At 38.4% G+C, this 21,727-nt stretch overlaps 1 protein-coding gene and 1 long non-coding RNA gene across 6 annotated transcripts in view; one reads left to right on the top strand and one right to left on the bottom strand.

The window, feature by feature from the left end:
• Positions 1 to 21,727, top strand: part of LOC103348807 (uncharacterized) — a 90,779-nt gene that overhangs the window by 21,198 nt on the left and 47,854 nt on the right. The window contains exons 3-4 of one of the 4 annotated variants that reach the window (XR_011387177.2): positions 3,192 to 3,357; positions 6,097 to 6,438. The exons of 1 other annotated variant lie outside the window; for it this stretch is intronic. This is a non-coding gene — a long non-coding RNA (uncharacterized LOC103348807). Of the gene's footprint in view, positions 1 to 2,914; positions 3,087 to 3,191; positions 3,358 to 6,096; positions 6,439 to 21,727 lie in introns of those variants that run through there. 2 more of the 4 variants (XR_016231977.1, XR_517110.5) reach the window with 2 other exon arrangements.
• BOLL (boule RNA binding protein) overlaps positions 3,126 to 21,727 on the bottom strand; it is an 81,592-nt gene continuing 62,990 nt past the window's right edge. The window contains exons 11-12 of one of the 2 annotated variants that reach the window (XM_089330123.1): positions 19,698 to 19,705; positions 10,891 to 11,166 (exon numbers count right to left, since the gene is read on the bottom strand). In XM_089330123.1, the coding sequence (XP_089186249.1) occupies positions 11,016 to 11,166; positions 19,698 to 19,705 (159 nt within the window). In that variant the 3' untranslated portion in view covers positions 10,891 to 11,015. Of the gene's footprint in view, positions 3,251 to 10,890; positions 11,167 to 19,697; positions 19,706 to 21,727 lie in introns of those variants that run through there. The other variant, XM_089330121.1, reaches the window with a different exon arrangement.

Raw genomic sequence — 21,727 nt, 5'->3', positions numbered from 1 at the left:
GATTGGACTGCTAGGCCAAAGTTTGAGAACCTATTTTAAGTATGGTAGCAAGCAAAGAGGGCTCACCATGAAGTAAACTATTATGCTGATAGTCTCCCCAGATTTATTCTAGGTGCCACCATTTGACTTCTGTTTATTAATCAGCAAGGTGAGGAGTTTCCAGTTGCTTGGAAACATTGCTTGGAAAAGAATGCTTGACACTCTAAGGGTGGAACATCTGTTTCCACAAATGTTCCTTAAGAATTTGCTTATTCACAATTCTGGACATTTCATATAACATATTCTAGTGACCTAACTGGGATTCCTAGGCTGACCACTGTGGGATAGCATACTCCTAATAGTATCTCCTGGGCTGGATAGAGCAGAGGGTGGTCAAATATGGTATGTGTTCAGATTTAGAAAACTTGTGGGGTGATAGCTTCTGCTTTTGAAGTACCCTTATAATAGTTACAGTTCCTACCATGGACGGAACAGTATTTTCAACTTGAATTCTTTCCTGTTGGTTGTGCTGGACAATTCACTGGACCTTGGTTTGCTGGAAAGTCTGATTTTTGGGGCCAGCGCTGTGGTGCAGTGGGTTAATGCCCTGGCCTGAAGCCGGTTCTAGTCCTGGCTGCTCCTCTTCTGATCCAGCTCTCTGCTATGGCCTGGGAAAGCAGCAGAAGATGGCCACAAGTCCTTGGGCCCCTACACCCGCGTGGGAGACCCGGAAGAAGCTCCTGTCTTCAGATAGGCACAGCTCCGGCCGTTGTGGCCATTTGGGGAGTGAACCATTGGATGGAAGACCTCTCTCTCTACCTCTCCTCTCTCTGTGTTACTCTGATTTTCAAATAAATAAATAAATATTAAAAAAGAAAGTCTGATTTGTGCAGGCACTTACTGGCTATCAGCATATTTGTAGTTCCAGAAGGTACAAGAAAACAGGGTACCAGTTTAGAGAAGGTGTATTTATTACAAAATACAGGATATTTTTTGGGTGGTTGAGCATGGTAAATTGGATCTGACTTTTGTGGTGAAACGTAAGACGAATCAGATTCTCTGTAGAAGGCATAATAGGTAAAGCAAATATTTTTTGGGTACTTGCTTGATAGTTTGATATATTCCATCCGTTTAAGAATGGCAAATGGAGAGGTGAAATTTAAAATTGGAGGGCATGTACTTCCAACAGGGGGCATCCTAGCCACTTCTGGCAGAATATGATAGCTTGTAGAGCTCTAAGACTCCCCCTACTTCAGAAAAGTGTTCATGGGCTGTCACATTAGAAGAATTAAGAACAAGATGTTGGGCCTGATGCTGTGGCATAGTTGGGAAAGCCGCTGCCTGAAGTGCCAGCATCCCATATGGACACTGGTTCAAGTCCTGGTTGCTCCACTTCCAATCCAGCTCTCTGCTATGGCCTAGGAAAGCAGTAGAAGATGGCCCAAGTCCTTCTGTCCTAGCACCTACGTGGGAGACCTGGAAAAGCTCCTGACTCCATTTGGAGAGTGAACCAGCAGATGGAAGACCTCTCTTTCTCTAACTCTGCCTCTCAAATAAATAAATAAAACTTTTTTTTTTTTTAAAAGATGTCAGCTCAGTAGACTATAGTCTTACCTATTAAGTACCTATAAGAAGTAGCAGTCCATGTATATTTTAAGTAGCACCATTGTATACCAGAGGACTATTTCACAAATGAAGTAATAGATTAGGTACCTCAAGTTAGAAAACCTGTGGCTGTAGGGAGGAGCAAGAAATAGACAAAATCTTTGATTTAACCGAAACCTTAGTTATTCTGGAAGGAGACTTGAACATCTTTTTTTTCCTGAGGATGTGTGGACTTTGTGGGGGCTATGAAGAGCTTAAGAAACTGGATATAAAGTTTTTGCCAGAGTGCTTCAGAAAGCCCTAGGCTGGAAGATAGGCCCCAGGGCACAGGCCTTTCATTTTTTGCAAGGTTGTACTTGTGATTGTGATATAACTGTAGATCATGGAAGTTCTGAAAGTGAAGTGAAGCTAGTTATCTGATCAGGTTGCAGGCCTCTAACAAGAATTGTTGAGTAGTAGCTAGTGACAGTTTTAAGCATTCAATAGATTCCTTTGGGTGTTATGGTAGGGATGGTTTTATGGATCTCTGTCTGCCCCACTTCTACCAAGTATGTAGTGACAGTGTTGGCTTGCATTCATGTAACACTGGATTTATGGAGAAGGCATAGCCTCCTGGCTAAGGCTTAGTTCATAAAGCCGCTGCATGATAATCTGTAATTACCCACTGGAGGCAATGTCCTGTTATCATAATTCTGTCAGACATAGAACAACTGTTCTTACTGGTGAGGTTATAGGGTGCTGTAAACCTTGGTGAATTCTTGCCTTGTGTTTTGCTCCAGAGTGAACAGTAGTGCACCTAAAAGAGTGTAGACATATTGACAGTCATATGTCCATTTTTGCAGCAAAAGTTTAGGAATTTAGAGTCTGGACAGGGATAGGCACAGGTTCTAGAAGAAACCCTTTGAATCTCCAGCAGAACTAAGTGTGAAATATGTCATTTCAGCACAACACAACTGGCCCTACTTTCTTGTAGGAGCTTTGGATACAATTGGTTAACTCTCACCAAGAGGAACACACCAAAATTGGAGGTTATTATTATAAGTGTCAAAACAGTAACAATAATTAAAGTTAATTAGTGTGGATTGTAATCTCTCAAGAAGAGTGTCTTCCTCTTTCTAGACACAGCATAGGAGAAGCCCAGCTGAAGCTGTTATTCTGTATCACCAATAACTACTTTCAGCAGAGAAGGGACTAACTAATTAGAGATGAAATTGACTTCTTTGAATAGTTTTTAAGTAGTCTCTGGTTACCCAGAATAGATCTCCTGAATTAAGGTGGTAACTATCTAAGCCGGAACAGTTGATCACATGTAAACACTATTTTTAGAACTGTATTACATTAGTTTCTACTTACATTTCCATGGTTAGGGAAAGGAAATGAAGAGCCCTACACACCAAGAGAATTTTTCTATGGCCCTGACAACTAGAAATAATGTATTCTTTATTTTGCCTCTTCTTCTGAATAGCTACTGGGAGGTTTAGCCATACCTGGATCTTCACAAAGTAAGAGTATAATATGAAAGTTTCATTCTTGGCCATGAATTGAATGAATTTCAGCTTCTTTAGGCTTTGGCACAATTTACTCACCACGGATTTTCAAATGTACAGCTCCTCACTTAAGAACAGGATGGTGTGAGATGTCAGGATATTTCAGGAAACCAAGCCACCTGCAAGAAGACAATTATAGCTCCAAGGAGAGATGAGCCCTGCCCTTCAGTCATTAAGGATTTTTGGATGAAACATCTATCTTCAGGGAGCCTGGATGACTTACTGGGTAAGCCAGAGGGATAATGGTAGGAATAACCATGGAAATGGAGGATGCCACCTTTCTTGGTGTATGGAATGGGGGAAATGGGAACAACTTTCCTATGCTACCACTCTTCTGCACTTATCTCTCACTAGTTGGCAATCTGGTTTATGGGATTTAACATTAAGATGAAGTTTCAAAAATTAGACTCTGATTTATTGTTACAGATTGGAATGATTATTCTCTTCAGTAAAATTATTTTTTCCTAATTAAAATATATTTAGAAGGATAATACATTTTATATTGGAATACATTAAAAACAATTTCAGTAGTTTGGCTTCTTTGAATTAGCTATATATTAAAATATGAAGTTAATAAGCAATATATAGGCCGGCGCTGCGGCTCAATAGGCTAATCCTCCGCCTTGCGGCGCCGGCACACCAGGTTCTAGTCCTGGTCAGAGCACTGGATTCTGTCCTGGTTGCCCCTCTTCCAGGCCAGCTCTCTGCTGTGGCCCGGGAAGGCAATGGAGGATGGCCCAAGTACTTGGGCCCTGCACCCCATGGGAGACCAGGAGAAGCACCTGGCTCCTGCCTTCAGATCAGCGTGGTGCGCCGGCCGCAGTGCGCCAGCCGTGGCGGCCATTGGAGGGTGAACCAACAGCAAAAGGAAGACCTTTCTCTCTGTCTCTCTCTCTCTCACTATCCACTCTGCCTGTCAAAAAAAAAAAAAAAAAAAAGCAATATATATATATATTTTAGGTTAATCACACCAAAATAATATAAATAGCATGTATTTTTTTCATGAAAGATGAAAAAAACTCAATCCATTGGAAGATGGGAGGGATTAAAAGGCAAACAAAAGGGAAAAAATATAGTAAATAGAAAACTCATAATAAGATGGCAGAAATAAAAACAAATATGTGTAATTAAAACTCCCTGTCAGGGCTGGCACTATGGCGTAGCAGGTAAAGCTGCTGCCTGCAGTGCTGGCATCCCATATGGGTGCCGGTTCAAGTCCTGGCTGCTCCACTTCAGATTTGGCTCTCTGCTATGGCCTGGGAAAGCAGTAGAAGGTGGTCCAAGTCCTTTGGCCCCCTGCACCCACATGGGAGACCTGGAAGAAGCTCTTGGCTCCTGGCTTCAGATTGGCTCAGCTCCGGCCATTGCGGTCAGTTGGGGAGTAAACCAGTGGATGGAAGACCTCTCTCTCCTCTCCTTCTCTCTTGTATAACTCTTTCAAATAAATAAATAAATCTTTTTTTTTTAAAAAACTTTCAAAAGTCAACAATGTTCAATATTAAATATAGAAAGTCATACATGCAGTTAAAAGGGATGTACTTAAAAACAGAGAAAATAATACATGAAGAAAAACATTAGGCATATTTAACTAAAAGAAAGTCGACTTAGCAATGTTTGACAATTTATACTGAGGGGATGGACGGTCACTATTAAAGATACAGTAAGACTTAATATAACAATATAAAAGGGGGGTTAGCTTGTGGTGTAGTGGGTAAAACCACTACCTATGAAGCTGGCATCCCATATGGGCAGTGGTCCATATCCCGGCTGATCCATTTATGATCCAGCTCCCTGCTATGGCCTGGGAAAAGCAGCAAAAGATGGCCCAACTGGTTGGGCCCTATTGGCTTGGTCCAGTGCTGGCTGTTGTGGCCATTTGGCGATTGAACCAGCAAATGAAGATCTCTCTCTCTCTCCCTCTCTCTCTCCATTTCTGACTTTCAAAATAAGTAAATGAATAAATAAATCTTTTTTTTAAATAAAGGGAATAATGTACCAAAGTTATAGCAATTATAAACTTGTATGGTCTAATAATAGCTTCTAAACTGTAAAAATCTAATATTAAAAATTATAAGAAAAAAATAAAGGCACAGGAAAGAATGGATGTAAAAAATTATAAGAAAATGAAACTGCCACTCATGAGTTCAGAGAAAACCATGTAACTAGAGAACAAAAATACAACTACTCATGCTAGACACTAGCATTTCAGTTTTTAATGCTTACCACCAAATGTATCCTCACTGTAGAAAAAAACCACTTACAAGTTTTTGTGACTCAAAATTTTGTCTTTTTTCCATTCAGACCTCTGTGAAAAGAACACTCTTTTCCTATAGAACTGTCAGCCAAATATATCTGTTCAGTAAGTCCTTTCAATGAGTTGCTAATATGAGAGAATCTGATGGCCACGATTTTGCCGAATTTTCTACCTTGGTTCAGTAATAAGTAAAAGTGAAGGGAGAGAACCAAAGGTTCTATGTTCCTTATTTGTGTTCCCTCATTTACTTCTCCCATCAACTATCAAGTGAGATAACATTCTAAGTTTAGCTGATGAGAAACTGAGGCACAGAGATTAATTAACTTGGCCAGGGTTTTACAGTTTAGAAAAAAACAGAAGAACCTTGGGGCTGGCACTGTGGGTAACAGGTAAAGTTGCCTCCTGCAGTGCTGGCATCCCATATGGGGGCCGGTTCAAGTCCTGGCTGCTCCACTTCAGATTTGGCTCTCTGCTATGGCCTGGGAAAGCAGTAGAAGATGGTGCAGGTCCGTCGGCTCCCTGTACCCATGTGGGAGACCCAGAAGAAGCTCCTGGCTCCTGACTTTGGCGGGCATGGCTCTGGCCATTGTGGCCATTTGGGGAGTGAACCAGTGGATGAAAGCTCGACCTCTCTCTCTCTGTCTCTCTGTAATTCTGCCTTTAAATTAAATAAATAAATTTTTTTTTTTTTTTTTTTTTTTTTTTAAATAGAAGATTCAGGGCCTGGCACTGTGACACACTGGGTTAAAGCCCTGGCCTGCAGCACCAGTGTCCTATATAGGCCTTGGTTCGAGTCTCAGCTGCTAGGCTTCTGATCCAGCTCCTTGCTGGTGCTCCTGGGAAATCAGCAGAGGATGGCTCAAGTACTTGGGCCCCTGCATCTTTGTGAGAGACTTGGAAGAAGCTCCTGGCTCCTAGCTTTGGATCTGCTCAACTCTGGCCATTGTGGCCATTTGAACAGTGAACCAGCGGATGGAAGACCTCTTTCTCTCCCTCTGTCTCTACCTCTCTGTAAGTGTCTTTCAAATAAATAAAATAAATTAAGAATAAAAATAGAAGAACCTTAGCACCACTGTTAGCACCAACACCACAATCACTGAGGACTATACTGAAGACATAGTTTTAATTATTTTGAGCAAGAGGATGTAGTATCAAAAGGCATTAAAGTCCTTGCTAGCTCAGAAGGCCAAGAAGACCTACATTTTTATAATATATGTTAACTAATCTCTTCAGGATTCTGTTTAAATGCAAGTAACACAGTTCCATAGTTATCAAGGTGCGATGGGTACTTTATCAGTTTTGTTTTAGTAGCAGAAATCATAATAATGCATTATAAAAAAAGTCATACATATACAGTTACCTTTAAAAGTCACTTACTAAAAGAATTTAAGGATTTCTTAAAGAATCTCCAATTATGTATTTTAGGCATGGAAAGCCAAGACACTCTGGCAAAAAAAAAAAAAAAAAAAAAAAAAAACAAAACAAAAAAAACCTAAATGCGAGTGAGATCCCAGTAGAAAGAACAGGTCATCAAAGAAGGAGGTACCTTTCTCTGAAGGCAGGAGTGAACCTCCACTTTGACTATGACCTTGTCTAAATAAGATCTAAGTCGGCGAGCTCAAAAGGTCTCCATAGCCTTGGCAACTCAAGACAAGAGCCTAGGAAGATTACTGAGGCCATAAACAAGAGTGTCAATTTGTTAAGTCAACAACAGGAGTCACTGTGCACTTACTCCTCATGTAGAATCTCTGTCCTTAATGTGTTGTTCAATGTGAATTAAGGCTATAACTAGTACTCAAACAGTATTTTTCACTTTATGTTTCTGTGTGGGTGCAAACTGTTGAAAGCTTTACTTAATATATAAAGAGAATTGAAAATGAATCTTGATGTGAATGGAAGGGGAGAGGGAGCGGGAGTTGGGAGGGTTGCGGGTGGGAGGGAAGTTATGGGCGGGGGAAAGCCATTGTAATCCATAAACTGTACTTTGGAAATTTATATTTGTTAAATAAAAGTTAAAAAAATGAAAATTGGTCATTATGGAAAAAAATCTCCAATTATGTTAAATTGACACTACTCCACTTTTTATATTTAAATTTCTACAAAACTTACAGAAACTTCCTGCATTTTATATATAAAGCAAAACTTTACAGAAACTCCCTGCATTTTACATATAAAACAAAACCTTTAAATACTGAGTATGATTTTTAACACATCACTGGAATGTAACTAAATAAATCAAGTTATAATGTATAATAAGCCTATTTTGATATTACAGAAGAAAATTATAAGTACTAACATAAAATGATATTGAAAACATGTACAGTTAATTGCATGCAAATTGACGGCTGGATTTTCATGCCATTTTAAGAGTTGGAAGGGGGACTTTTTGCCTGGATAGAAAGGAAATATTTTTGACATTCATTATAACATTGTTTCATCTAGTATAAAAATAATGGTTAGTTAATGCTGAAAGTAGGAATTTTTTTCTCATTTAAATGTTCATATTAAAATTAGTCCCCAGAATATGTTAATTCATAACCATTTTTAAATGAAGCATTTTTGAACGTAACGGAGGTCCTAAAATTAATTTTCTCGATGAAAAAGTTTATCTATAGCACTTCTTTTCACAATTGGGGAGACTCTCTAAAAATGGAGCTATTAGCTTTGGGACATAAAAACCAATAAAAATATGTAATTGTGTAGCCAAGTGTAAAAATTAGGAAATCAATATGATCCCAGAGAGAAAAACAGAGAAACTTACTGCTTACTGAGAGTAGTGAGAAGGGAACTAGGCAAGTTAGACCATGTTATCAAAACCCTTCATTGGTAAGTTTTTTGAGGTAGATGTTTAAATACTCAGTATCTGAAGGTAAATTATGCCTGAGTTCACATCTTAAAGTCTTTGAAAATAGATAGCTACAGCAAAGGTATAAAAATCTTTCTTGTAAACACAGGATTGTAGCTTTTTCATTTTTTATTTGGCAAAGCAACATCAGGATATTAAATGTGTTTTTTTTTTAACTTTTATTTAATGAATATAAATTTCCAAAGTACAGCTTATGGATTACAATGGCTTTTTCACCCCCATAACTTCCCTCCCACCCGCAACTCTCCCCTCTCCCGCTCCCTCTTCTCTTTGATTCACATCAAGATTCATTTTCAATTCTCTTTATGTACAGAAGATCAATTTAGCATATATTAAGTAAAGCTTTCAACAGTTTGCACCCACACAGAAACATAAAGTGAAAAATACTGTTTGAGTACTAGTTATAGCCTTAATTCACATTGAACAACACATTAAGGACAGAGATTCTACATGAGGAGTAAGTGCACAGTGACTCCTGTTGTTGACTTAACAAATTGACACTCTTGTTTATGGCCTCAGTAATCTTCCTAGGCTCTTGTCATGAGTTGCCAAGGCTATGGAGGCCTTTTGAGTTTGCCGACTCTGATCATATTTAGACAAGGTCATAGTCAAAGTGGAGGTCTCTCCTCCCTTCAGAGAAAGGTACCTCCTTCTTTGATGACCTGTTCTTTCCACTGGGATCTCACTTGCAGAGATCTTTCATTTAGGTCATTTTTTTTTTTTTTTGCCAGAGTGTCTTGGCTTTCCATTACTGAAATACTCTCAATACTCTGATGGGAGTGACTTTAGAGTGTGCCAGAATATTATTATGCATTATGCTATTACATATTATTTCTCAACCTAAATATTTTAGCCTGGAAACTTTAGGATAATATACCCTCAAAATATATACAACAATGGATAGTGTCCTTTGGTCTTTATGAGACAGGATAAAAAAATCACTCTAAGTTACTATTGGTTTATAATCTTCCTAATAATTTTTTTATATAATTCTTATTCTTGCCCAACAGAAATACAAACCAACTTTAGTTCTTGTGGTGGACATGAAGTTAAAATAATGAAATCTTGCTCTTTCCTAGTATTGTGTTATCAAATTTCATGAAATACTAGGATAAATTTCCATGTGGTCAATTTGAATATTGATTGTTTATAAAACTTTTTATTCGTAATACAATCTTCTATAAAAGGAATTAATGTTTTTACAGAATAAAATTGGGACATATATTAACCAGACAACATTTAAAGAAAATTTAGTGTGGCCATTTGAAAATTTTAAAAATTCTAGTTTGGCATTTTTTAAGTGAAAAAAATTTTCTAATTCTGTAAGAGCAGGAAATCACAGATGCTTTGTATTTAAAGGGTGAAATATGAGTAAATTTTATTCAGTTAATATTAATGCTTTAAACTCATAGAAACCTCATAAACTAAGACTTGAATGAAAGAGGAAAAAGAATAAAGTGTCATTGTTTCAAAAGATGAAATATGCATGAAATCTGACATGATATATGCAGTGAATACTTATACTTGCTAAGATGCTATAAGAACATTTTTGCTTTACATGAGTAATAAAGATGGCCATAAATACATATGAAGATAATCTTTTAAGTATATATAAGTTTGGTTTCGTAATTGATATAAAATAAATGGCCATAGTGATATAGATTTCTATATATATGTATATATACACACATGTATACATACATACACACATATACATAGCATATATAGGTAAACACACACATATACATATATTGTATACATACACAATTATTTTTATATGTATCACTGCCTGCCAGAATTTCCCATCTAAACCTACAATTTGAAATGTTTTATTAAAAACATTTAATGGAGGTAAAATATATACAAACCTAAATACAATGAAACCAAAATAATGTAGAAGCTAGAATCTACTCTGTACATATTACTTTCCTTCCTAACAAGATAGTGTATTATTATTATTATTATTATTATTTTTTTTTTTTGACAGGCAGAGTGGACAGTGAGAGAGAGAGACAGAGAGAAAGGTCTTCCTTTGCTGTTGGTTCACCCTCCAATGGCCACCGCAGCTGGCGTGCTGCAGCCGGCGTGCTGCAGCCGGCGCACCGCGCTGATCCGATGGCAGGAGCCAGGAGCCAGGTGCTTTTCCTGGTCTCCCGTGGGGTGCAGGGCCCAAGCACCTGGGCCATCCTCCACTGCACTCCCTGGCCACAGCAGAGGGCTGGCCTGGAAGAGGGGCAACCGGGACAGAATCCGGTGTGCCGGCGCCGCTAGGCGGAGGATTAGCCTAGTGAGCCGCGGCGCCGGCCGATAGTGTATTTTTGAATGATACCATATTACAAGTGGCTCGTTGCTACATTTATTCTGTATATGCCATGGCTATGTCTACAAATATGAAACATCTGGAGTAAAACTGAAAAACCCAAACACCAAAGATGTTTTTAAGTGCTTTTATATGAGATTATCAAGTTAATAAGACTGCCAGATGACTAAATTTTTAAAACTTTATCAAGTTATTTATTTATCTTATAATCTTTGTTCTATTTGCTACAATTTGACATCTACATTACTTAAGTGTGTGAATAAATCAAGGATATCATGATTTTATCCTGCACCTCCAGTGTTCTGGCTACTAATATTTCTTTAGTTGTCTTACAAAAGCAAGAGAACATTTAACCTATAACACATCCCAAACCCTCTATTTTTTACCAGACCACATACAGGGCTAGTTGTTTTCTATTACCAGACAAAATAGTTATCCAGGATTCTACTTAACAGAATCAGTAGAGGAAGGTGGAGTAAGAATTGACTCCTCTGCTCTGAAATTTTTTCTAGGATGAAAATGTGGGCTTTGAGAATACCGGGGTTTCAAACCTACAGATGAAGGCTGGGAAAAGCTTCTTCTCACACAATGTAACCTTGTTCCTATTAAGAGATTTAAACAAGATTAGGGTTTCAATGCATTTTAAATGACTAATTTTACAATTACTTAAGGGAAAAATTAAAAAAAAATAAGAATAACTGGGCATGGATTCTGGAGAGAAAAGGTTTGCTTAAGGAAATTCCCACTAAAAAGAGTAGGATACCCTATAACCTGCTGCTGGACAGGGAGGAATCCTACAGCTATAAAAAGAGACTTGCTATAAGGGGTCTGAGGTGGTATCCCCAATGGCATTTCTAAATTGATAGGTTATACTTCCTTTTGCATCCCTGAACTCTGGTAAAGATTTGTTAAACGATTTAGAGTTGGATCCTGTGGACAAGAAAACACCTCTCCAGAGAAAAATTAGAGAATTATTAATATACTACCTTTATTTAATTAATTAATTTATTTTTTTGACAGGCAGAGTGGACAGTGAGAGAGAGACAGAGAGAAAGGTCTTCCTTTTGCCGTTGGTTCACCCTCCAATGGCCGCTGCGGCCGGCGCACCGCACTGATCTGAAGCCAGGAGCCAGGTGCTTTTCCTGGTCTCCCATGGGGTGCAGGGCCCAAGCACCTGGGCCATCCTCCACTGCACTCCCGGGCCACAGCAGAGAGCTGGCCTGGAAGAGGGGCAACCGGGACAGAATCCGGCGCCCCAACCAGGACTAGAACCCGGTGTGCCAGCGCTGCAAGGCGGAGGATTAGCCTAGTGAGCCGCGGCGCCGGCCTATACTACCTTTATTTAATAGAACAATATTTTAATCCTCTTGTTAACTAAAAATATCCAGTTAACAGATTCTGTGTTCCAAAAAATAATTTTTATTTGATCTATGGCTGATTATAAGGCTTGCTGGAGATAGTGTTTTGTTCTTCAACTGAGAATAGTAATAAGAGCATTGAGGGACAGTGAAATCCTTTGGCCTAAGAGTATCATCATTTGATTTTCCTGCTTTAAATGATTTGAATATGAATACTGTGATTCAAGAAGTATGCAAACATCAAGGATGTAGGATTTCCCTCAGAATAAAACTTGAAATAGCACCTAGGCCAAATCAACTGCCCAACATGCATCTGACAACAGAAATTTAATACCAAATGTTCTAGTAGCTCTTCCAGAAACTTAACTAGCGGCTGGCGCTGTGGCTCACTTGGCTAATCCTCCGCTTACAGCGCTGGCACCCCAGGTTCTAGTCCTGGTTGGGGCGCCGGGTACTAGTCCTGGTTTCTCCTCTTCTAGTCCAGCTCTCTGCTGTGGCCCGGGAGGGCAGTGGAGGATGGCCCAAGTGCTTGGGTCCTTGCACCCACATGGGAGGCCAGGAGGAAGCGCCTGGCTCCTGGCTTTGGATCGGTGCAGCGCCAGCCGTGGCAGCCATTAGGGGAGTGAACCAACAGAAGGAAGACCTTTCTCTCTGTCTCTCTTTCACTGTCTATAACTCTCTGTCTCTCTCTCTCTCACTGTCTAACTCTCTAACTCTGCCTGTCAAAAATTAAAAAAAAAAACAAACTAGCAACTTATATATAGTTAAGGTAAAATAAACTAGTTTATAAAATAAGAAGCAAATTTTCTCTAAAGAGGAATGTTAATGAAGTAGGCAGACATGCAAGTTAAAATCAACTAGGTTTGTGAGCTCGAAGACCAGGCCTTTGCCAAGACCCTGTGTGACTTCACACCCTACCTGATACCTTCGCCATGCCCCTGTGTGACCTCATGCCCCTACCTGGCCACATCTGAGTGCCCACTGGCCAATCAGGTTAATTAACCACTCCCCTTTGGACCCTTTGGACAAGATGTGTCCCATCCTTCTTCTCTTTGTCCTGGCCTCTAGCCAGGAGGGGGCTGGCTGTAGCCCTGTGCCTCCAGGGCGCGTGGCCTTCAGGCCACCTGCCTTAGGCTTCCTGGCCTTGATGCTCCTCCATGTGGCTGGTTCCTGGTGCTTGGTATGAACCCAGATTTACCTCTCTCTTAGATAAAGCTCTCACTTTCCTATGATATCTCTCACTGAATAAAAGCCTAAAATGTACCATGATGCCTTGTTTATTGATGCCAGTATTTAGAATTCTTCTCTAAATATTAGGCAAGAACCCTCTCAGGCTTATTAATATTGGGGATTTATTAATAAGCATATGATGATAACATGTGGCACCCCAAATTTTGATAACATAAGTGGCACCCCAGATGGGGACTTCTGGGGAACTTTAAGAGGCCACATTTTTGTATAGATTTTAGGGGGTCACCTTCGATATCATTAGGTCATATATATAGTTATAATTTCCTCAATTTAGGTTGACCTACAACAAACAAACCAGCTTTCCAGTGCTAGAACAGGTAACTTGTAAGTGCTAAGTCATAAAAGAAATGTGTAATTTTTTTTGAGAATTAAAAGCAAGATTTATTTTTTAAACTTTATTTTATTATTTATTTATTTATTTATTTGACAGATAGAGTTAGTGAGAGAGAGAGAGAGACAGAGAGAAAGGTCTTCCTTCCATTGGTTCACTCCCCAAATGGCTGCTACAGCTGGAGCTACGCCGATCCGAAGCCAGAAGCCAGGTGCTTCCTCCTGGTCTCCCATGAGGGTGCAGATGCCCAAGTACTTGGGCCATCCTCCACTGCCCTCCTGGACCACAGCAGAGAGCTGGAATGGAAGAGGAGCAACCGGGACTAGAACCCGGTGCCCATATGGATGCCGGCATTGCAGGCAGAGGATTAACCAAGTGACCCACAGCGCCTGCCCCAAAAGCAAGATTTATTAGAGTCAAAGACCTCCAGCCAGAGTGGCATGGAGGGGGTGGTCCAAGATAGGGAAAAACCCTAAGGACATTGTGGCTCTGTGGTTTTTAAAGACAATTTTGAATGATATTCAGTTTTAAGGCTCAAAACCCATCAAAAGATCTGATTTACAATCCTTTACCCTATCTGGCTTTCTCAAAACAAAAAACCATCCAGAAGGGTGGGATAGATAACTTGTTTTCACAATAAACTGAGCTCAGGAGGATGCAATCACCACTCCCTTGCTATTCTCATGGTAAAATGGAGATTCCTAAGGAAGGAGGGTGGACATTTTGTTCTTGCTAAAGATTAATTTTTTAGGGGGAAGCAAGCATTCTACACCCCAAATTCCACTGAGACCACCCTTACTGCTTATTAACCCATCTGACTCGTCACATTCTTCCCTCAAGATGAATGGACCTTCTGTTGGGGGACTGGGCGATGATCGCTCTGGCTGCTTCATGTTGAAAAGGGGCATCGTTGGAAGGGCAGGCAAGACAGAGTTGTGGGGGGAGGGTTGGGGGGCAGGGAGTGGTGGCTTCTCAGTAGGAGGTGGCTTCTTCAGGGGGATGCAGTGCCAGTTTGCAGAAACTGCTTCCATCTGAGGTTTCTTGTGCATCACCACCTAGAATTTTACTTTTTCAAGTCTGGAGAAAACTAATCTAACAAGCAGTTTAAACTCACAGGATCTAAAACCAAGGACACACACAGTCATTATTATAGGCCTTAAAAAAGGTGCTGTCTAAACCAGGAGCAAGTTTTCTCATTGAGAGGCAAATAGAAACTGACAGAAGTGGGCTTTACGGCCTTGCCAGTTATGAGGCCCAGACCTATCTATCTCTTCACATGGGGTATATCATAAGGGAGGTGTGACTTCCATTACCTAGCTGGCCTGGGAGGAGAGCTGATTTAAAGAAAAGGTAGGTGGCATCTCTAAAAGGAGTTAATTTACAGTTTTGCCTGCAATGTTACTGACCCTACTTGGCCAACCTCTCGACAGCAATGCTTACTTTGGAAGCCAGCTTAGAGCCAAAAAGGCCTGCCAACTCTGACCTGGAAATCCTTCAACTCCAGGGCAGTTCCATTTCCAGTGACCCAACTCTTGCTGGCAGAGCTACCAGGGCTCTTCATAAGCTTACTTCTGTTGAAGCCCTTGCTTTCCACATTGACAACCAATGCAGTGGACTGGCCTGCTGGGTCTCCTTGATGGCCCATCACTGTGTAAAGCATTCATTAACTGGCTTGCCACCTATCTTGACATTGTTTTTGCTGCCTAGCTTCTTCCTCCTGGTTTTTGTTAAAACGTCAGACCAGAGGAAACTTTTAAGAGGATGCAAGTCAAGAGGGTGCTCCATCCCTAATCTTTGGTAGCCTAAACTAGAAGTCTATAGTCACAGGCATGTTCTGATAGTAGTTTTTCTTTGAGGTAGACAATCCCATGAGGAAAGTTATGTCCTCACTTTAAAAGTTTCTCTCCCTTCATTTGGTCTGAAAGGGAGGTTTCATCTGTTTACTGTGCCCATGGCAAAGTAAATCTAGCTATGAAATCATAATTTAAGCTCTCATTCTGGCTATGCTATGATTATATAAAAATGTTAGCCATCACTTTTATAAGGTCTAAAGATCAAACTGTACATCCTGGAGAGTCCTTTGGTATAGAATTAGTTTCCCGTCTTGAAGAGAAGAGAGAAATGAGGGAATAAGTCAGGCTTCCCAGATCACTTACTGACAATAATAGTATCAAATGAAAACTTAGCAAACAATTTTAACTGTTAAATAACAACTTATGAAAACATTTACCAAGAACCAGAAACAGAGCTGGGACTTAACCCAGGCACTAAGAGATAGAATGCAGGTATTCCAGTGTCTTAAATGTTGTGTCAAACGTCTTTTCCAGTATTGAGTTAAGGATCTTCCCTTCCCCACATGTTTCTCAGAAATCCCTTATTTTATTATAGTGACCTTTTGTTAGTAATCAAAAGTTGTAAGTTCTATCACTTAATAGTAATATCATCTAGGGCAATTTTCCTAACCTTGTTATAAAATTTGCCTATTTTACAAAAATAATAAGGGGATAAAATGAGATAATACATGTGAAATACTTGTAAATATAAGGGTGTCTTTGCCTTGAAATAAGACAGTAAGCAAGAATGTTTTAAGCATGACTTTATAGTACATCAACAATACAGTTTTTATAAAGAATATTATCATGGAGTTTAAACAATATTTATTGACTTAAAGCTTTTCTGCAGAATGATGTAGTAATTAATATAGCAAATTTAGTTAACAGAGGTTGCTAACAGGATTTTAAGACTAACATTTTAAGACTGTTCCACAGTTATAGACAATTTCTTCATGAATAAAGTAAGAGATAATAGGATCTCTGAGATTCTTTTGAGTTCTTAATTATGGTTCTATAAATATGATTTAATGTTTATAACAATGGGAAACAAGCTTATAACTATATCTAAACAGAACTCATATATATAGATCAATGGTTAAACCAGAAACCATATAGCTTCAAAAGTAAAACTAACAGAGAAATTGAGGCTTTGTCATTGTGGCTTAATCCCATTTCTGACTAATAGTTTTTGATAGTTTACAGTTGTTTCTACAGGGGACTGGTTCTAGGACCTTCCCATAGTTACTGTAATCCATGGAAGTTCACAGATTATACAAAATGGTGTAGTATTTGCATATAACTTATATATGTTCTGTAGAAAACATATAATACCTTATACAATGAAAATGCTATGTAATAGTTATACTATATTGTTTAGGGATTAATGACAAGAAGAAAGCTTGTACATGTGCAATACATATGCAGTTATGTTTTTCTGAATACTTTCAATCCAGGGTTGGTTGAATCTGTGAAAGTAGAATTCATAGATATGAGGGGCCAATTATATTTTGTGATTATATTAATAGTGTTACCTGCATTCTAGTTTCCTGGGACAGTATAGATTTATGAATATTGTATTATTAGAATTTTATTTTTTGAGAATTATTGTATGGGTATACTAATATGGCAAAATTCTTTGTTGATTAATATACACATATTTAAAAGTTATATAATTTTAATTATTTTTGCTGTCTTCATTTACTCTTGAGTGTCCAGATTTAGATGATAAATATATGACTGCCCCATATCATAAGAATTTGGAGCAGAGATCAGCAAAGTTAAGAGATGTCTCATTACTATAAGGAGCAGAAGTGAAAGCAAAACTTGATATGACTGATAAAACATCAGAGGACCTTGTTTATAGGTATATAGCCTTAATCTCTAAACATAATCAAATCAAGTCTGCTGTTCATTGATGAAGGCAGACGTGAATTTCAAAAGCAACTACTTGAAAGTTTATGGAAAATGGAATTAAAAGTTTATTTTGGTGCAGAAAAAATCATGCATAATTTTTTATAATGATTTTTCTATGAACTTTCTGAAGTACTGTCATATATCCTGGACAACAAGGACTCAATTCTGAATTAATATAATGGTATTTCAGAGAAGGTTAAGTTCATAATCATTGGAATTTGGTAAGTCTCTAGGAATGTGATTATTTCATAGAAAAGGTAAAGTCTTTCTGTTACACATGACCCTATTCAGACAAGGCAGTAATTACAAGTTTATCTACTGTAATGAAATGAAGTATAAAAACAGAAACAAAATTCTTTTGAAACTGCATGACCTAAGATTAAATTATGTCAGTAAAACCTGTTATTGCCAGTTACCTTCACTTAGAGTGTATGAGCAATTGTTCTGAAGGATGTTTCATAAAGAAAGTAGACCAAGTAGGTTATTTATATGAAGAAATGATCTTGAGAATGGATTTTGGATGTTTTCCCAAATGTACAAATTCATGTATGTATATATGTATTTTTGTGTGTATGGTAAAAGAAAGCTCTGATCATCCTCACAAAGTTTCAAGTTTTGGATGATCCAGATTATATTCAACTGGATTTAGAAGAAAAGAGCAAGTATGATACAATGATTGTATGCCAAAGAGCATCTGGAATTCAAATAATATTAATTATTGAAGGATGAACTTAGAAACAATCTTTAAAAAGATTTATTTATTTGAAAGGCAGAACAACAGGAAGAGGGAGAGAGGGAGAGAGGAAGAGAGAGAGAGAATCTTTCATCTGCTGGCTCACTCCCAAATGGCCACAAAAGCCGGGTCTAGACTGGGCTGAAGCTAGGAGCCAGGAATTCTATCTGGGATTCCCACATGGATAGTAGGCATCCAAGCACTTGGGCCATCTTCCTCTGCCTTCCTAGGCAGATTAGCAGGAAGCTAATCACAACTGGTGCAGCACTTGGGCCATCTTCCTCTGCCTTCCTAGGCAGATTAGCAGGAAGCTAATCACAACTGGAGTAGCCAGGACTTGAACCTTCACTTTGATATGGGATGCTAGTGTTGTGAGTGGTGGCTTAACCTGCTTTATTTCAAATGTTTCATTTATTTCAAATTACTTCAAAGTAATACAAGTCCCATCTGATTAAGAAAATACTTTACTTAGATAACTTACAGATTATGATACACCCAGCCTTCACAAGTAGAAATCTGCTAAAATATATTTCATTATTATCTAGTATGGACCTCTGAAATCTTTTGAGGAAACAGGATAGTCTTTTCCAAAAATAATATATACAAAAAGATGTATTAACATATCCTTTTATCTGATTTTAGGATTTAGTAAAAAAAAATTAACTCTGCCTGATGGCCCACCTTTTCAATTTTATCCTAATTTATAATATATAATAGAAATTATTCAAGGATTAGAAGGTTACAGCATTCCATGTTCAATCAAAAGTTATCCCAGTTCTCTTTTTCGTTGTACTTCTAAAATGCTCACTTAGTTGTTATCAGGAACCACTGTGAAAAACCTGGGAGTTTTACTAGTATCAATGGGTTCATAAATGGAAGAAAGAAAGAAGCTGTGAAAACCAAGAACGACTTCCTAAATATGAATTAGCTAGTATTTAAGCTGGATTCCATAAGAAAAAACACAGCTTTCCTCATATTGCTTGAACTTTTCCATGTTACCGTCTACTGTAGAAAACTCAACCAAGCTGGATTAAGTCTTTTGGGATAATGAGAATTCTCTTTAATATTATACACAGGGAGCCGGCGCCACAGCTCAATAGGCTAATCCTCCACCTTGCGGCACCAGCACACCAGGTTCTAGTCCTGGTCGGGGCACCAGATTCTGTCCCGGTTGCCCCCCTTCCAGGCCAGCTCTCTGCTGTGGCCAGGGAGTGCAGTGGAGGATGGCCCAAGTACTTGGGCCCAGCACCCCATGGGAGACCAGGAGAAGCACCTGGCTCCTGCATTCGGATCAGCGCAGTGCGCTGGCTGCAGCGCACCAGCCGCGGCGGCCATTGGAGGGTGAACCAACGGCAAAGGAAGACCTTTCTCTCTCTCTCTCTCTCTCTCTCTCTCTCTCTCACTGTCTACTCTGCCTGTAAATAAAAAACAAAAAATATTATGCACAGGGAACTGAGATGAGGAAAGATCCTTTTTTCTTTCCTTCTCTTCCTTTCTAAATCTAGAATTCCATTAGTAATATTACATAAGACTCAGGATTTCCAAAAATCTGGACAAATTCTACCCAAAATAGAAAATAGAGGTCTCTCAGGATACCAACAGTCAGGCTTCCTGTATCAGAGTGCCAGTTTGAGTCTCAGCTGCTCTACTTCTGATCCAGTTTTCTGCTAATGCACCTGAGAAAGCAGAGGAGGGTCACCCAAGTACTTGGGTCTCTGCCACTCATGTGGAAAACCTGGATGGAGTTCCTGGTTCCTGGCTTCTGCCTGGTCCAGACCTGGCTGTTAACAGCCATTTGAGGAGAGAACCAGTGGATGGAAGTATGTGTAGCTCTCATTCCACCCACCCTTGCCCTCTTTGTCACTCTGCCTTTCAAACACACAAACAAATATTTAAAAACAAAGAATATCAGCAGTCAGAAGGGGGAAATGTCAGCACACTCAGTTTTTAAAATTGATTTAAACAAGAACATGGTTTTTGGAGAACAAGCTGTAAGGAAGATATTCAGGTGAACAGGCACAGAATTCATTCCAGAATGAAAGAGGATAATTAGCAGGCTTAGGGGATTCATTACCAGGAAGAATTTAGTTTGATTCCCAGCTTAGAATTTTCCAAAGGGAAAACTGCTTTTTAAAGCACTGAAACCTATCAATGACAGGGATCTAGACAGAATGTCACAACACTCATCAGAGGTAGTAATGGGAGAAAAAAATAAATGCTAAGAAGTTTGAGACAATTACTTTGAAGGCTTTATGTTTAGGAAAGAAAATTGATTCTCCTTATAAAACAAAAAAATAGAGTATCATCCCCTAAAAGAATTAATTTCCCCAGTAGATATTTTTTATCTTTACTATCCTATGAAGGAAGAAATGGAGAAGAAAAGTAAGAGTCTAATTAAAGGACTTTCTTATTAGACATTCTCTCCTCAAGCCTAAGAGCACAGAGAATCTTAGGTATAGCCCAAAGTAGTGTAAGGATCTAGGGTCTCCCAAGTTTTTTTCTGATGACAACCAACCAATAAGTAAAGGAGCTGAAATGGAGGAAGAATCTTAGCAGGGGAAGAAGGGAAGAGCTTTAGTCTCTATACTTTACTTCTCATACTCCTGTTTTTCAAAGGGAAGCACACCTAGGGGATGCTTATGACTCATAATCTTTAGAGACAGACTAAATGACAGTTACTCTGTGGGTACACACTTTGATTGAAAGAAAAACTGAGGTTAACATATACACTACACTAAGAAGTAATCATCAAAATACTGCCAAATAGTTGAGTACTAGCATCATTTAACTGAGAAATACATTATCAAATGAGGAAAACTGACAGACCTACTGATAAAAAACTTATAAATTACAAGTTTTAAAAATAAGTCAACTGGACCATTACTGTATATTTTCAGGCTTAGAATTATATCAGTTGATCTATTTTAAGCAGTATGTCCCCAAAGCATGATAAACTAGAAATCCTTCATCTTTTAGTTCACTAGTTAGAAATTTATGAATGCTATTTCATATTTGTGGGTCCTGACATGTCAAAGTGAGTAATATCCAAGATAATCATGAAACTAATAAGTGGACAACTGAGGGATAAATTCTTATGGAAAGGAAACATTAAAAAATAACAATGTATTCAGAAAATATTATTGTACTTATGCAATTCATAAAAGCAAAGAGATAGAAACATAGCAGCTAATCAGAATATACTCAATAGGGAAGGATAGAAGCTGACAGAAACATAGCAGATATTCAGGGAATTATACTCAATAGGGAAGGATAGAGGCTGATACTCTACTTTTAGGGATTTATGTGCAGTGATGAAAATACTGACTAGAATTGAAATAACAGCACCAATTTTGAATATTATTTATATACATCCTTTGCATATAATTTTGCCATTTGTTCTTTTTTAAGTCTATAAAGATTTTAGAAAAAATTTTAGTTAAAGTATAGGTCTAAGGGTCATAAATTTATTATAATAACAGTAGAGAACATTTCAAAATAAGATAGAAGAGCTGGATTAGATGTTTTCCTACAGTCATTTCTAGTTCTTTGATTGTATATTTTAATATTTTCCAAGCACAATTTCTGGAAAAGATAAAAAGAATTTTTGTGTGTGACCTCAACTCATTATTTTATAGTTAGGCATAGCATAAATCCAGGAACTACATATATTATATATACATGTTTGAAAAAAATTATATTGCCATCATTAGTGAAAATTTATAATGCAGTGTTATAAA

The sequence above is a fragment of the Oryctolagus cuniculus genome, chromosome 3 (assembly GCF_051225735.1).
Source record: "Oryctolagus cuniculus isolate XC-2025 breed Fujian yellow rabbit chromosome 3, ASM5122573v1, whole genome shotgun sequence".
In the NCBI taxonomy this organism is placed as follows: Eukaryota; Metazoa; Chordata; class Mammalia; order Lagomorpha; family Leporidae; genus Oryctolagus; species Oryctolagus cuniculus.
This window is presented reverse-complemented; position numbering and strand designations above follow the sequence as displayed.